Source organism: Clarias gariepinus, chromosome 3, assembly GCF_024256425.1.
Source record: "Clarias gariepinus isolate MV-2021 ecotype Netherlands chromosome 3, CGAR_prim_01v2, whole genome shotgun sequence".
NCBI classification, from domain to species: domain Eukaryota; kingdom Metazoa; phylum Chordata; class Actinopteri; order Siluriformes; family Clariidae; genus Clarias; species Clarias gariepinus.
The window spans coordinates 28,342,855-28,360,351 of NC_071102.1; the positions used below are offsets into that span (position 1 = coordinate 28,342,855).

General features: G+C 39.1%; 1 protein-coding gene across 3 annotated transcripts in view; it reads left to right on the forward strand.

Annotated features, from left to right (window-relative positions):
• LOC128519395 (cytoplasmic dynein 1 intermediate chain 1) overlaps positions 1 to 17,497 on the forward strand; it is a 70,797-nt gene that overhangs the window by 40,528 nt on the left and 12,772 nt on the right. For all 3 annotated transcript variants that reach the window (XM_053493114.1, XM_053493113.1, XM_053493115.1), the window contains 4 exons: positions 82 to 207; positions 12,154 to 12,300; positions 14,260 to 14,373; positions 15,704 to 15,837. In XM_053493114.1, the coding sequence (XP_053349089.1) occupies positions 82 to 207; positions 12,154 to 12,300; positions 14,260 to 14,373; positions 15,704 to 15,837 (521 nt within the window). The remainder of the gene's footprint in view (positions 1 to 81; positions 208 to 12,153; positions 12,301 to 14,259; positions 14,374 to 15,703; positions 15,838 to 17,497) is intronic.

Here is a 17,497-nt window from a genome sequence, read left to right on the forward strand (position 1 = left end):
TTACCCAGGTGACCACGCAAATATTTAGCTATGCAATGTATGATTGCAATATCCTTTCTCTCTTTCTCTCTCTCTGTCCAGTACCAAGAACTGCTGGTGGCCTCATATAACAACAACGAAGATGCTCCTCATGAGCCAGACGGTGTGGCTTTAGTTTGGAATATGAAATTTAAAAAGACCACGCCTGAGTACATCTACCACTGCCAGGTAAATGTAACTCCCGTTCTACCATCACATGCAAATCTGTTACAGTGTGGCCTGCTAAATAAACAGAATTGTCAAAAAATGTAGCAAAGCTGAAAGTAATGTGAACAGTATGTCCGACAGTATGTCTAACCTTGGCTCTTACAACTACTTCTGGATATTTGAATATTTTTTATATAAAAAAAAAAGAAGAAAAAACGGGGGGCACAAACTTATGTGCTTGCCCGTACAATGGCTATTTAATAATGCCTTTGGATCATGGCTCTTTAAATTGCAACATGAATGAGCGAAATACAAAGGAAAGTGAAACTTAATGGCTCCTAGTGCTTTGGAGAGGAGCAGCTGAACAGAACGCGACATCCTGGAAAATGTCCAATTCATTCGGAACAGAAAAGTACTACAATCAGAGTGTGAAAAGCATTGGGTAGGTTTTGACGCTAATTATAAAAGAAACCAGATGAAGTGCGAGAGACGACCGAGTAAGCAAGTCTGCGAGGCGACAGCCTGGTGCGAGGCTCTCCACACTCCTACGAGAGCCAGATATTATAGGGATATTTCTGTATAAAAAGATGTGGCCTACCACTTCCTAATCCTGCCAGCCACATATGTTTGCCCACCCACATGGACCGCCGTCACGTGTGCCTGCTCCGTTTCCTACACCCAGTGTGCCTAACTGACACATCACACATGTGTAAACACACACAGAGTACTACACACTCCTGTAAGCGCCCGTGTAACGTTTTTAGCCATCGTAAAAATATGCCTGGTCTCATTTTCAGGAAGGGATTTTAATTAGTTGCAGCAGTAGTTTTCACATGTTATCACATCTCACTGCATTATTTCATGGACATGCTTTTGCTGTAATTAAGCGCAACCCGTTTTCGAAAAATGCTTACTGTTTTATAAAAAGGCTTTACTGTTACATTATCTGGGCTGGCATTTTATGGTTTCGAAGCAGCTGCGTTTAAAATCAAAACCAGTATTCTTTTTGAATTACTGTTTCTGCCTGGAATGATCACACCAGAGGAAGTTTCAGTGTGGTGAGTATGGCTCAGTGAGAGTTTGAGTGATGATGATCATAAAGGTCTGATCTGTACATCTCTGTGGTCACTAACTGGTGTGTCTGCACCTCACTTTCAATCTGACCGCTCGCTGTGATGGCAGAGGCGAGGCGAGGCAAGGCGAGGGGAGAATGGGGGAAGAAAGGGAACTTAACACAGTTTCACCTCTGTCACTGTGGCCTGGGCCTCCGCCAGACGTTTTCTGTGCAGGAGACAAAAATAAAAAATCGTGAGGGAGAGAACTGAAGCGGAGGGGTGGGAGGTTGTGGGATGGGAGATGATTTCAATTTCCAGTCGTTCGGCACACGAGGCAACGGCGTTCCGCTGTGTGGCTGAGGATGAAAGGGCTTGGGGTGATTTGCACAAACACCGCTTTCCTCCATGGGCTGGACTCTTCACCAGAGGCGTTTGGTGCTCGTTAGACAGGAATCAGATGGAGCTTAATGTGTGAGCATGTTCTGCTGTTAAACCCACCGAAACCACGCTATTCATCCCCTCCTCCCCGAGGAGCAGCCTGAAAAAGCCACACACTCATCTTCAACCTCTCTTCAATCCATTTCACCTCTGCCTGTCATGGCTTTCCTCACTAATGACGAGCCCCAACGCGAGATGGGGTGGTAAGAGTGACCAAAAACCTCACTTGAGTAAAAATACTTCTACTTTAAAAAAAAATAGAAGTGTGTATTTTTGTCATCATAGCACGAGCACTAAAATAAGGCATAAAATTATAGCAATATAGCATTATATGTTCTCAAATTTTTTTTTTATGAACATCTGTGCAGGCGGTAACGTAGTGGGAAATGCGATCAAGTGCACCGTCAGCCAGTCATTGCAATGAGATTTTCATAACAACATAGGATTTGATTGCATGTCAAAAATAATAAATAGATCCAAGTGCATAAACGAGAAAATGTCCAAGCATGATTATAGACAGAATGACAGCGAATGAGGCTTGAGCATCATTATCATACAAACAGACTGCCTTCATAACATGGTAGATATCTTTATATAAAATTGGTTATTTCTTGTACTAATGGGGTCACATCAGGACAGTACCATAATCTCAATTTTAAACTAAAGTGGGTTGGAAAATACCATTGTGCAATCAGATTTTCAGAGTTTTATCTCCTGTGGATGATTCACCTCCAGAGCTGCTTTGAATGTACCTGGTTTTATATATGCAGTGAAATCCGTTAACGCAACAGTTCAGATCACAGCACACACAGGAAAACGATACGGCATCAAGTCAGGTGTGAGTTAAATTGGGGTTCACTTTTTAGAGAGACAGATGTGTGACGTTTGTATGGATTTTTAATGCTAAATAAAACTTACATTTCAGTATAACGCAAGTGTGGTTAATTTTGACCGTGAAAAATGCAACTGAGCAGAAATGGGAAAAAAAAGTATTATTTTGCCCAACTAAATTTGAAATGAGATGACATCATGTCAGCAAATTAAGCTTGTGTAAATGACTCATGTGAAAGTGAAGCTAGTCATCCAAAAAAAATTCAAGAGTAAAACTGAACTGTACTGAAACTTTTACTCCAGCGGTTGGTTACGTATTATATAGGGTAGGATGTCTATTTCAGAACAAGCAGTAATGATGATAGTGATAGTCATGGAAGCACAATAAAAATAATTCAAAAATGTACATAAATCAATACAAAAAATGTGAACTTATGCTGTAAAAGAAGTTTAAGTATTTGTTACTAAATTCCCTAGCTAAAAAAAGTTGGCCTTTTATAAGGGTCAATATTTCTTTTGGCCTGTGTCAAGCAAAAAGAACAATAAAATTACTGGAATTAGATTAAGAACGGTCCAACATGTTATTAAAACCTGGAGGGATGGTGTTGAACTATCAATTTAGCGGAAGAAAAATGGTCAGGAAAAAAATATTAACGATCATGATTGAAAATCATCATAAAGCAAAATCACCAGTAAAAATCACAGCTGAATTATATAGTTAAACTAAGAGCATTTCCAAACACAATGCAATGAGACCTTAAAAGTTTGGGACTAAAAAGCTGAGTCGCCATAAGAAAAGCCACTTGTTAATGAGACTAATCGAAGGTTAGGCTTCAATTTGCTAGGCAACATAAGGAGTAGATTTTGGAGCAGTGAAGAAAGGATAAGTGGTCTGATGAGTTCGGATTGAGTCAGGTTAAGAAAGGAAGCACATACGTATCAATACCAATCATGCAAAGTGCCCACTTGTGCAAGCCTCTGGAGGCAGTGTTATGGTCTGGGGTTGCTTCAGTTGGTCAAGTCCTGGCTCAGCAACGTTATAATGTTATGTGGCAATAAAATGAAGTCAGCTGATAACAGAAGTCAGTTGAATGTAAAGAATGACCAGGTTATCACATCAATAAAGGTTTTCTTCCATAATGGCACAGACATATTCCAGGTCTCAAACTGTTACACATGAATTGATCATCACATTGTGCACCGTAAACTAATCTAAAGGCAGCAGAATTAAATATTAACACAACATATATAAAAGAAAAACATGCATTTATTAGGTTTGCGGAAGTTTTTTATGGTCAGAGAAATTTAAAAGGTAAAAATACAATCTGCGTATATGGAACACCAGTCAACTGCAGTGCAGTTTTTTTTTTTTTTACAGTATAGCACTGTACAGTAGCCAGCCAGAAAGAGACACACATGGAGACAGTCAATGAATCCTGAACATTCGAAACACAGACAATACCCTGGTCTCTGAACCAGGTTAAACAGGTAGCAATGCTGCATGCCGTGCCACTGTACCGCCCTTAATTCCCACAATTATTCTTTGTAAATTACTCACTAAAGGCTGACTATTTATTATGTTTTTATCCTATTGTACAAACAAATTAACCCTCATTATACTGTATTATATTGGATGTTAGTAAAAATCAGGGTCATAGTAAGGCAGAATCCAAGTGTGCTCATATTTGGTACACGTGAGCATAATATAATTTTCATCCGGAGCAGGACAGATGAAGGTTAATGTCCTGGATCAACAGTGGAAGCTTGGTGGAACTAGAATTAACCCTCTTGCAACCTTCTGATCCAGGGCCACCCCCATAACAGCATATCCATGATGCTGTTGTAAAACTCATGTATGCCATTTAAGATTTAACCATCGAATAAAATCAAATGCAACAAAGCATACCCTGTGTCTTTAAATGTATACGGTTAAGAGTAACATGTATCTCTACTGTAAATGTACTGTAATGTAAAGATGATGCTTCTGCCATGCTTTCTGTTTTTTCACTTGCTCAACTTTTCTAATTTTCTTCCCCTCTTTAATGCTTAAGTCTCCCTCTCTGGTGTTGGTGTGTTGTTGTCTTGTTTAAGGCAGTGTTTGGGTCACTTTGGCACCTTTCTGCACTGGTTTTGGACTGGTCATGGAGTATTTCTAAATGACTTTTGCCGGATTCAGGACTGTATGTGCTGTGCAGGACTGTGGTCTGGTGTGGTGGGTCTCTCTTCTCTTTCCATGGCTCTCTTGGGCCCTTCACTATGGCGGCTCTCCAGTAACATCACATGGCCCTCTCAAGTGGGCTGCCACCAGCCACATCAAGAGCACACCCTGAAAAGCCCTGGTGCTGCTGCAGATACTGCTCTCCCCCACCACACTGTTTTTATTGCTATCTTTCATGTCTTTTGCCCAGGATGACTCAGGGTGAAGCTTTTCTGGATGCCAGAGGCTTCCAGAGGGGTGCCTGGCTAACAGGGAGACATATTCGTAGGAGTTGGGAGAGAGGCCTGCTGAATAACGCCAGAGTATAGAGCCACATTTGGCTCACAATGAGCAGTATGGAAATGCCTCAAAACCACACATAGCTCAGAAAGGAAGGGCAGAGACCTCCACTCTGTCGTCTGTTTATTACACACCCATATAGCTGGATCTAGGCGTTTCTGCTGGCCAATGTGCCTGCTGGTATGGAATATAAGTATAAGACATACTCTGGTGACAAAATTTGACCCTTTAGAGAGAACTGCAGATCCCTAAAAGACCTATTTTTTAAATTATTTTTTTACATTATTTTGTTCAAATATTTTAAACTTTGAATTAACCTGATGTTAACCTTTTATGTCATTTGCTTTTTTAAAAGGGAATAAATTTTTTTCTGAACATTTAATATAATGGCACAGTAAATAATATGGGATCACTTGCACCAGACACGGGTGTGTGTTAAACTGAGGCTGTCAGTCATTGAAAACACACTTTTTGCAAATTCAAACCTCATTAATGACCTCATTAGCCGCTGAAATCAGTTGCTTGTTGAGAACAAAATTTGTCATGTTTTTAGGTTTGGAGGTGGCATACGCTAACTCTCCTGTCAGCAACACTAGCCAATTGAAAATCCCATTCCAAATGTATTCCTCTGATTGCTGTTATAAAATATTATTCTTCCTGGAAAGGCTTTGCACTATATTTTGGTGTGCGGCAGTGGGGATTTGTCGATGTAGCCACAAGAGCATTAATAAAGGCACATTTCTGGTTAAAAAGTAAGCATTTCAATTAATCTCAAATGTATTTTGTGGAGTGATTGCTCTGAAGTGCTCAAGATCTTTCACTTCAACCTTGGAAATCCCTGTCTTTTTTTGGCAAGGTCTTGCATGCAGGGGCATTGCCATGCTGGAACAGGTTTGAGTCCCATGGCTCCAGTGAAGGGAAATGATAATCCTCCAGCATACTGTATATTGTGATGATCAGATATTTCATACAATTATCTGCATCCATATGTGGCAATAGTGTATTTAATTGGTATTCGGGTGAAATCGTCTATTAATGGCTGCATGGTGGCTTAGGGGTTTTGTCTCTGGTCTGTGTGGACATAGTTTGCATGTTCTCCCTATGTGCTGTAGATTTCCATTGTCTACCCTGATTTCCTCCTGCAGTCCACCAATAGGCAGTGCACACTGAATGGTGTTTCTATACTGTGTGTGTGTGTGTGTGTGAGAGAGAGAGAGAGTGATTGTGCCCTGCCATGTGTTGCAGCCCTTCAGTCACCCTGCAAACCTATGCAGGATAAGCAGAACAGAGAATGGATAGATGGAAGGCTTAAAGTCTGTTCTATAAAATACAGCGGCACCAAAATAGGTTGGAAAATCATATTGTGTCTGCAAATTTCGAAAAATAAAATTGCCATTTCACTCATGTCAGCACAACATATTAATTCCTGACTTTTTTTCACTTCTAAATCTGCTGTCACTGGCATCGTTTTTCTGCATTTGGGAGATGATGCACTGTGTGTGGGAAGCTGTTTTGTTCATCCTGCCCTTCGACCGTGATTTCTGAACAGTTTTATAAACTTAAGGGACCGCAGATGTATATGCAGTAGAACAATGTGCGAATGGATGTGACGCGGCATAAACGCTGTAAATTAATGGGTCATACATCGAATGTTATCCCAAAGTCATTTCATCAAAGTAATTTTAACTTTCAAAAACAACATTGTTGTGTTTGGGTGAAAGACGGCGCAAGCTAATTACAATAATATGACAATGACATACAACGTTAGGGTCCCTGATGGGGGTATCTTAAAAAGAGTGTAAGGGCAGCTCTCCTAAGCATGGAGTAATTTAAAATGAGTGCAAAGTGTCCTGAATTGCACTCTGACTCAAAGCCAAGACCCTTGTGAGGAAGGGCAAAAGAAGAAACGTTGTTTCACTATTAACTAAACTTACAACACATACCATCGCTTGGTTTTGAATGTCGATATTAAAACATTTTAATGTCTATAAGATGTTTATTCTTAAAGAGGATTAAATCGAACATTAGAACACCTGTAGACCGTATTGTAATATCAGTGAAAATCTGTCCTTAATTACTGAAACTGTTCAACAGAAGGACAAAGTCAAACGCAAGTTATGTTTTGCATATGTCCTTTTTCTGCAGCACGTGGATAAACTTCATTTCTGTGCTTCTATTTGACTGATATTGCATTATTAATGTGAGAGCATGTTTATTTTAATGCATCTGGAGATTTTACTTTACTTTCCCGCAAGAGTTAAATAATGAACTAGGTAATGAATGCAGAGCGCAAAACTTGAGTGAGTGAGGATGAGAGAGTAAAAGAACACGACTGCTCACGTTCTCTGGCTTTCTCTTCTTTCTTCTCTGAAAGGCAGATATGGTATTACGAGGCCTCCGCCAGTAACCACAGAGTGACAAAAACTGTGCGGTGTCATTAGGAAAGAAAAAGAAGGAGAGAGCGAGGGATGCTTGTGGAAGATGGAGGAGTGCATCTGGAGCTGATAAGCTCTGTTGGGAACCATATGATTGTGGTAGTGAAGGAGGAGGCGGTGGATTTGTGCTGCTGAATGCACTGTCTGTTGCGCACTCGTCCCCTCCCAGTCTCCCTCCCTTTAACAAAGAGCGAGCACAAAGACAGGAGTGTTTCCCTCCGTGATCCCTGTCTTCATGCCATCTTTCATCATCGGGTGGCTGTGTATATTATTCTATAACAAACGCTTCCCATTAATATAAAACCTCATCTGACAAAAGTATGTAGACCTGGTGAAGTGTGGCTTGAAGATTAAAACAGTTGGCTTTTGCTGGAAGATGGAGACAGCTATTTTTTTTTTTATTTCAGGCTGCCATTTAAATTCCACAGCAAGGCAGAAACGTGCTGTGAGATTGTGTTTTTATTGAACCTGTCAGTTTGAATATCATTATCGGATCTTGACTTCACTGAAGAGAGCCTCTAGCTGAGGCTGTAATGTGAAATGGACCATTTGACTAGACTCTTTGAATTTCAATGACTGAATAGGTTACAAAAATGGCACAACTGCGATATAAGTACAAACTGAGGTACATTTAGGCTAGGTGATGGGTGTTAAAGTTTCTGCTTAAGTAGTCTCATTCTAGATGTTTTAAAGGATGGTAAAACTCCCAGAAAGCTACCAGAAAGACGAGTTAGTTTTATATGATGACACATACACAAAGAACAGCCTGTAATCTAGGGCCTGATTTTCAATTCGGCAGGATCTGGAAGTCCTTATACCAGGGCAAATTGAACTAATCCCAGTAGCACAGTTGCTGTATGTGCACAGCACTGTAGCGCTTGTTTATTGAGATTTCAAGTAAATCTCTGGATAAGATGAGGGGCCAAATAGGGTTTAATGCTTGGCTCTACATATGGTGTGAATATTCAGGCTTTTCATCTTTTTGCATCTCTGCCATGTTTACATTATGGTTTTAAAGAGCTCATATGAGCAGTCACACTTATCTGTGGAGTGAGCAAACCTAGATTTATGTGGTGGCAGTGATGAAGAAAGCACACAGCATCTGTTTATAACTTTAACATTGTTGCTTGATTACAGTATGTATGATAAAAACTGAACCAATGTAACTACAAAGATAACATCTGAGCATATGTTAATATCTCATATGGCCACCCTGGAGATAAACTGGGAAACAATGAATTACTAGGAATGCCAACAAAAACTTATCTTAAGTAAGTGAATTAGGTCTAGAATAGGGTTTTACATTTAATTTATTGGCCTAATCACTTACTGTAAATGCTTGGTGAAGTTGTAAATCAGTAAACAGTAGAAAGAAAGGAAGTAAGAGTATTTCCACATGCACAATGTGATAGGAATTCACAGGATTAGGACTAAACAGCTGTGTAGCCATAAGAAAACTACTTGTTAGTAGAAAAACAGACATCAGTTTGCTGGGGAGCATAAAGACTAGACTTTGGAACAGTGGGAAAAGGTAAAAAAGCAATGTACCCACATACTGTACATATTGCCCACTGTACAAACCTCTGGAGGCAGTGTTATGATCTGGGGTTAATTAAGTTAGTCAGGTTTAGACATCTGGTCAGGTTATCACATCTCAGCATTTTTACTTACCTGATGGGAGGGGCATATTCCAAGACTCATGATGATAAATCATTTCCATTGTGTACTCAAACCAAACAAATTAATCAATAGTGTTTTTTTCTGGGCAGTGTACTTTAAGGTGTTTGAAATTTGAAATTTAATGGTTTTAAGTGAAATTAAAAGTAGCCTTAATACATAACCACTGTTTGTGGTTTTTAACTAGATTCAGGTCTGTAGCTTAACAGCAGCCTCTAATATTAAATCCTGGAGGCCGGATTTGAGTTAGTTGTTCAGTAGTAACACCTGGCAGCACATTGCAATTTTATTAGCGCTAATTTATGGTTATTTATTTCTGGTCATGGATTGAATTAACAATCAACACAGGTGTATTTCATTGCCATTTAACCAAACACTAATAATATATATAATGTGTCACTCTACTTTGTTAACATTCGAGGTAGTGCTGAGGTTCAAGGTTTGATAATGGTAAATAAATGGTTTAATCATGATGATTGGATTTTCAGCTCTATTATTGGATTGGTTTTAGTTGTTATTAGATTTTTTCTTAAAAATTAAGTCTGATGAAGCCAAAATCAGACTTATAGATGTCGGGATGTTTAAACTGCAGTTTACTGGGATCCAGCCCACGGGTCTGATATTAGCTTTGAGGCCTCAGAGGAGAATGCACATTGCTAAAGCGGAGGCTTGTGGTAGGGCTGGAGGTCGGAGTTGGCCGTGCCTGACTCCACTGAGAGGAGGTTTTAGGTTGCAATACTTCATTAAGTCTTTGATTAATGGCTTCATAGCAGAGTTATTACCCTTTTGTTGTGGTGACCTGGGCTTGTGTTCATTAGTCCAATAATGAAGCTGCAGTCTGAGTGAGCGTGTCTCTGACACATGACTACAGCAGATAGACTAGAGAGTTTATGAAAGTTTAGAAAGACAGAGAGAGAACGATAGACTGTCAGAATAAACGGGAGACTGTAAGAGGTGGGTTCAGAGGTCAGGCCTGAGGCTGCTGCTGAAGTGGTGTTTAGGTGCTGCAGTGCCCTGCTGTCACTCAGCATTAACACTTTACTGATCATTAACGGAAGAGCATTAACAAGCACTAGAACATGTTCACTAATCAGAGCGGTCACAGTGGCATATAGAAATTTATATCACCCTTTATTCATTGGAAGGCAAACGTTCCGTGGTCTTTCGGCCATCTTAGAGCGGGATCTCTTTTTAAAGCAAGCACTTTCTAAGCGTAAGCATTATTTAGCAGCCCAAAGACACAGAATGTGCCAAGAGTGCTTCTTTAATGCGCCTTTTTAATATTCCAAACTCTTTAGATTCCATGTAGAATCTTAAATATTATTTCTTCTATAGGTGGAAATCCTACAGGGAGCTAGAAGCTAGAGGTATTTAAAGACATCTTCAACCCTTGTGTTCTTTTGGTTTGCTATTTTCGGTTTGAGATTTTTTGGGGAGGAACCCTACAGCACTATTTTACTTTCATGGGGATTCAAAGAACACACTTTCTAAAAATGTCTAGTGTTTAAATAGAGTTTGGTTTTGTCTTTGGTTTGTCTTTCTGGGGCTATCCTTAATAGTTCAGTGTGTGAGCACTACAGTTGGAAAGGATTCCAACACAACCTTTTTTGGAACCTTGAACCCCTGAGGAACCTCTTTTTTTAACATACATCCTCTTAGAGAAGAGAGTTAATATTAAGTCATAATTGGTTCTTTGTTATATTTTGGTGGGGGAACCCATATACTGTAAGCTCCATGTTGAAGCTCTACATCAAAGCATTTTGGTTTGGGAAAGGTTCCAGGTGGAACCGCATTAGCCATGCTTCTCGCTTCACTGGCTACTGCCTATGATGCTGTAATATAAACCTTTGTTCACATAACTATCCAAGCATCCATAGGGAATCCCTTTTTTTTTTTCTTAAAACGTAAAGTCAAGACGTAAAGGTATAACCCTACTGGAGTTGATTTACCTTTGACAGAGGCTCCAGTTGTGTACAGAAGCTGCATTATAAAACACAGACTCATTAGACATTAGAAGCATCATGCAAGCCTAGCCTAGGAGAACTGAGCTGGCCTAGCCATCTGATATTGATTATACCAATATATGTCTGAAAATATATTTATTATTATCTTCACCAATATATATGAATTCATATAATTTCATAGCAATTATCAGTTCATTTATGTTAAAATTTTTCCCAAATAAAAGAGTCTGAACATCGACACTTCTGTCTTTTTATCCTCAAGCTTTAAACAGTTTTGCTCTGGGTGTCCTGTGTGCATATTTTGATGGCCAATGCTTCAACTTTATTTTTACCCCTCCAGCTCGGTTTATTTTAAGTCTGTTTTAAAATGCCGCCTCACATCTGAGGCTACTCTCAAGTCTTTGGAAGCCGTATTTTTTTAAAGGGAGAAAAGGAACGAAGAAAAGAAAAAGCATGTTTTCTTTTTACTCTGGTTTGTTTTCCAGTCACTTTAAAATGAACTCTGGTTGCATGACTTGGCGGCCGCAGCTGGTGTGGTGAAACGGAGACAGCAGATGACTGCCGAGCGCTAAGAAAACAAACCGGTCGCACTTCAGTCTCAGTGCAGGCTGGTTTTTACTGAAGTGGAGAGGAAATAATTGTCCTGTGGAGCTAATTGACAAAAATACTGAGCAGAATGATGCAGCGTTGAGCAAAATTGTTGTTAGCCTGGAGATTCTTGTTGGGAGAATTCGTATGAATGTATGAAAGCATGAGCTCACTTTTCATTTGTCGGGCACTCATAAGGAACGGAAAACCCAATAAAAGTGAAGACAGAGGGGAAGTTCAAGGCCAAGGCTGTCACAACAAAAGCCACGTTTTTCGCTCGGCTGCCCGCTGCTTATGGTGCTGTAATATAAAGCTTCTGTGCCCACAATCCCCTCCATTGTTATGTTTTTCACTCAAGACCCACCCCTGCACGTGATCTTTAGAGTGAACTCATCAGCATCATGCCCCCTCTCTTTTTATCTTTCTCTCTCATTCACTCTCTATCTTGTCTTAATTATCTTGTCCTTTCTTCTTCTTCCAAGTCTCCTGTGGTGTCCGTGGGCTTTGCCCGTTTTCATCCTAATCTATTGGTGGGTGGTACGTACTCAGGGCAGATCGTCCTGTGGGACAACCGCAGCCACCGTAGAACCCCAGTCCAGAGAACGCCGCTCTCCGCAGCCGCACATACCGTAAGACATCACTTAAAGTATTATCCACACACTTCTCAGACTAACAGTGCTAGAATGAATTGCTACCATACTATGAAGCTTAATTCGCTAGAGAGACTTTAACTTGAAATGGGATTTTTAATCTGTCATAAAAGAAAACAGAAAGGCATGTAGAGCCTATGAAAGTGCATGAGCCCACTTGTGTTGCCACACACATGGCCTCTGAGTGCCATGCATGCTAAAGGTTTAAACTCCTGAGCCCTCAATAATGAAAGCCTATGTCCCAATCTCAAGCTCAATGAGCCGTTGGTTCTCTCAAAGAGCCTATTGTGGGCCAAAAACAAAATTAATTTGATAGCAATAATGACATAATGGATTCACGTAGTCATCTGTATTTGCACCAGTGCATGCTAGTGTCAAGTTTAAGTGCAGAACTCCTTTACACTTCCGTTGTCTTATTATATATTTGTAGTGGCACAAGAGAATAGCAGTTCCATATAGAAATTTAATTTACAGGAGCTACTGTATATTTACAGTCTAATATACAGTGAGGCAAAAAAGTATTTAGTCGGCCACCAAATTGTGCAAGTTTTCCCACTTAAAAAGATGATAGAGGCCTGTAATTTTCATCATAGGTATACCTCAACTATGAGAGACAAAATAAGAAAATCATGTTTTTAAAGAATTTATTTGCAAATTATGGTGGAAAATAAGTATTTGGTCAATAACAAAATTTCATCTCAATACTTTGTTATATACTCTTTGTTGGCAATGACAGAGGTCAAACGTTTCATGTAAGTCTTCTCAAGGTTTTCACACACTGTTGCTGGTTTTTTTGGCCCATTCCTCCATGCAGATCTCCTCTAGAGCAATGATGTTTTAGGGCTGTCGCTGGGCAACACAGACTTTCAACTCAAAAGATTTCAAAAGATTTTTTTATGGGGTTGAGATCTAGAGACTGGCTGGGCCACTCACTGGGTTTTCACTTAAAATCTCACGATACATGGCCCCATTCATTCTTTTCTTTACAGTGATGAGTTGTCCTGGTCCCTTTGCAGAAAAACAGCCCTAAAGCATGATGTTTCCACCCCTATGCTTCACAGTAAGTATGTTGTTCTTTGGATGCAACTCTCCTTCAAACACAAAGTTCTATTTTGGTTTTATCTGACCATATGACATTCTCCCAATCCTCTTCTGGATCATCCAAATGCTCCCTAGCAAACTTCAGACGGGCCTGGACATGTACTGGCTTAAGCAGGGGAACACAGTTTACTGATGGTAGCCTTTGTTACTTTGGTCCCAGCTCTCTGCAGGTCATTCACTAGGTCCCCCTGTGTGGTTCTGGGATTTTTGCTCACAGTTCTTGTGATCTTTTTGACCCCATGGGGTGGGATCTTGCGTGGAGCCCCAGATTGAGGGAGATTATCAGTGGTCTTGTATCTCTTCCATTTTCTAATAATTGCTCCCACAGTTGATTTCTTCACACCAAGCTGCTTACCTATTGCAGATTCAGTCTTCCCAGCCTGGTGCAGGTCTACAATTTTGTTTCTGGTGTCCTTTGACAGCTCTTTGGTCTTGGCCATAGTGGAGTTTAAAGTGCGACTGTTTGAGGTTGTGGACAGGTGTCTTTTATACTGATAACAGATGCCATTAATACAGGTAACGAGTGGAGGACAGAGGAGACTCTTAAAGAAGAAGTTACAGGTCTGTGAGAGACAGAAATCTAGCTTGTTTGTAGGTCACCAATACTTATGTTCCACCTAAATTTGCAAACAAATTCTTAAAAAATCCTACAATGTGATTTTCTGGATTTTTTTTTATTTTGTCTCTCATTGTTATATATAGAGGTATACCTATGATGAAAATTACAGGCTTTTTAAGTGGGAGAACTTGCACAATTGTGGCTGACTAAAAATGTTTTTGCCCCACTGTAATATCTTTTGTGTAATGTGAACATTTGTATGCTCTTTAATGATGTAGCATCCAGTATACTGTGTCAACGTGGTGGGAACCCAGAATGCCAACAACTTGATCACAGTGTCCACAGATGGCCGGATGTGCTCCTGGAGCCTGGATATGCTCTCCCAACCACAGGTAAGTACTGTGTCACTCCTTTCACCAAATAAAGCCTCTCTGTATCAGGATTTTGATTGCTAAGAGTTTCAGTGAGCTTTTACAGTATTTCCTTTCACTGCGAGAAATAACCTTTTATGTTTTTTTTATTTCTGCCGATTTTGTGCAATTTTACAGAAATGGCTAAAGATTAGACGAGATAGGATTTTTTCAAAAATTCATGATACAGATGAAACTCCTTATTTTATTACAAATATTTCATCTTAATATTTTAGAAGTAATATTTCCTAATTAGTTTTCTTATTGTTAAGCATTAAGCTACCAGCTAAACAGTCAAACACATACAGAAAATTATAGGGGTAACCGGTAACGATGTTAGAGGTAACCTGGCTTACATACAGTAAGTACATAGCCAAGAACATATACATGTATTTAAGTTGTTGTTGGTCTTACGGCTGCTCCCAGCAAGGGGTCGCCACAGCAGACACTTGGTCCGCACATACAAGCTTGGCGCAGGTTTTACGCTGGATGCCCTTTCTGACGCAACCCCTACCATTTTACCCATTTTTAGGCCACTTCCCAAATTGTCTTCAAGGTCCTTCAATGGTGACTAAAAGTAATGAGAAAGTCAAATTCATTGTTTCAATAACTTTCTTAATTGTTTTAAGCTGGTAAGAATAATTTGTTTTTTTTATGTAGTAAAATTTTCATACCATAATCAGCTTTGGGTATAAAGTTCTTTATTCTTCTGGAGTCAAAAAAGGCGTCCGCAGTGCTCTGGTGTTACTCGCTCAATCCATGTCTGCGTCATTGCTTCTCGAAGATCATGTACTGAAGACAGTTTCTTGACTGCTATTAATATGTTACTGTTAGATGGTACAAACTTGCATGATATCTCTATTACATAGCTAACAATTTCCAGCAGCCAATTTACTGTGGCTAAATATTGTATACAACACCATTATGCTAAATCCTTTACAGTGGTGGCCAAAAGTTTTAAGACAACATATGCCATGCATTAGTTCTTCCAGTACACAAAACAGGATTTTGTCAAATTTAAATGAAAAACTTGTGAAACACTGGCTATGTGACAATATTATTCAGCTCCTGGATACGACCCAGGCCATGGTTTGATTTGCTCCATTTAAGTGTGCTCAGTTGTGTAAGCATTTCACATAGCATTTCGCTATCTACGACAATTTTGCCAATCTACATATTTATTTATTAGGTTAGTTACTGGATGAGCTAATTACCCATTTAAAAATTTGTTGATCTCAAAGTCATATTTGGTTGTAAACAGACATCCAGGTTAGTTTAATGAGTTCTCCAAAGGCTGGCTTTTATGTTGCAGGAGAGCATGGAACTGGTTTATAATAAGTCTAAACCAGTAGCAGTGACTGGGATGGCCTTTCCTGCTGGGGATGTCAATAATTTTGTGGTGGGCAGTGAGGAGGGAACGGTGTACACAGCCTCCAGGCATGGCAGGTTAGCAAAGCATGCACACGCACGCACGCACGGACACACACACACACACACACACACACAGAAATATTTTAGAAATTTAAAGTACAATTTATCCAAATATAATATACCAAAAAAACTTTTATGGTCAGTTTATCTCTTAATTTATAAATTTGTTGATATGCTTGCTCAGTTTATCCACATACAGTAGGGATAAACACTGTCTGTTAAAAACAAAATGCTATTTGTTTTTATATAAGCAGATAAGCTTAAGAGACTTAAGAGCCTTAAACCTTGATAGGATAATTATGTCATGAAGGGGTTCAATTCTTTCATCTCTATAGCTGATGCCGTGTGCAACCATGTTAAACAACCACGTCAGAAGACATATTCCATGATTATGAAAAAGATGTTACTGCTTTTCAGATTGTTCAAGTTACTCAAATGGGGTCAAGAACTGCCCAACACAGTATGATGCTGAACTGTCAACTTTATAATAATAATAATAATACATAAAATAATAATCATTATCATCATCATCATCATCATCATAAGAGGATTTCCACCCACCCACACACACACACAATGCTGAGAGAACTCACAAAATTTGGACTAAACAACTCTATAAGAGTTATAAGAAAACCAATTGTTACTGAAACTAATCAGAAAAAAAATGCTTCAATTTGCTAAGAGAAAAAAGATTGGACTTTTGTCCAATTGAAAAATTTCCTGTGGTCTAATGAGTCCAGATTTACTCTATTTCAGAATGGGGTGTGTCAAAGTACAGTCAAATATAAAATGTAGTGCCCCTTTTGTGTAAAAACATAATAAAAATAATCTAGTACAGTACAATGTTTTTATACACACACAAAAAAAAACATAGAATTAAAGGGACAGCACAAATTTTTACACTGCATACTTGACTTTATTAATTGGTTTAAACTCTGGTCATTAATACAGGATCTCAGCCCAAAATGAAGCCAACTCTGGATGAAAATTAATGTTGTGATGTTGCATCAGGCTGTCAAAACAATGCCACAGCGAATACACACCGTAATTAAAGCTAAAGGCGTTCCAATGAAGTATAAAAGTGTGCAGTTTATGTTATATTACATATTTCTTTAAAACATATAATTAATATAGTTTATTATAATATATAATTATATAATTTTTAAACCCATTTTCAGATTTTTATGCAAATTTCAAGCTTGAAAAGTTCTTATTCTTGTTTGTTCTTATTGTTTTAGGTGGTTATTTCTAGAAAGAAGCTAAATTATTAGTCAGTAGACAAAAATTCAAAGCTAGCAAATATGTCTAGAAAAAACGTGTATAATTTTATATTTTTCATATAATCATCTTATGATAAGAAATATTATGTACATTTTATTTTATTTAACACATCTGTAAAATTCATTTGTATATAATTTTTTTGCATTTGAAACTAATTTGGGCAGCACTGTGGTGTAGTGGTTAGCACTGCCGCCTTCCACTACCAGGATCTGGGTTTGATTCCTGGCCAGGCTCGATTCTCGTCTCTGTGTGCATGGAGTTTGCATGTTCTCCCTGTACTTGGTGGGTTTCCACCAACAGTCCAAAGATATGCAGGTGAGGGGAATTGGCATTCCCAAATTGCCTTAGTGTGTAAATGAGTGTGTATGTGTGTGCCTTGCGATGGATTGGCACC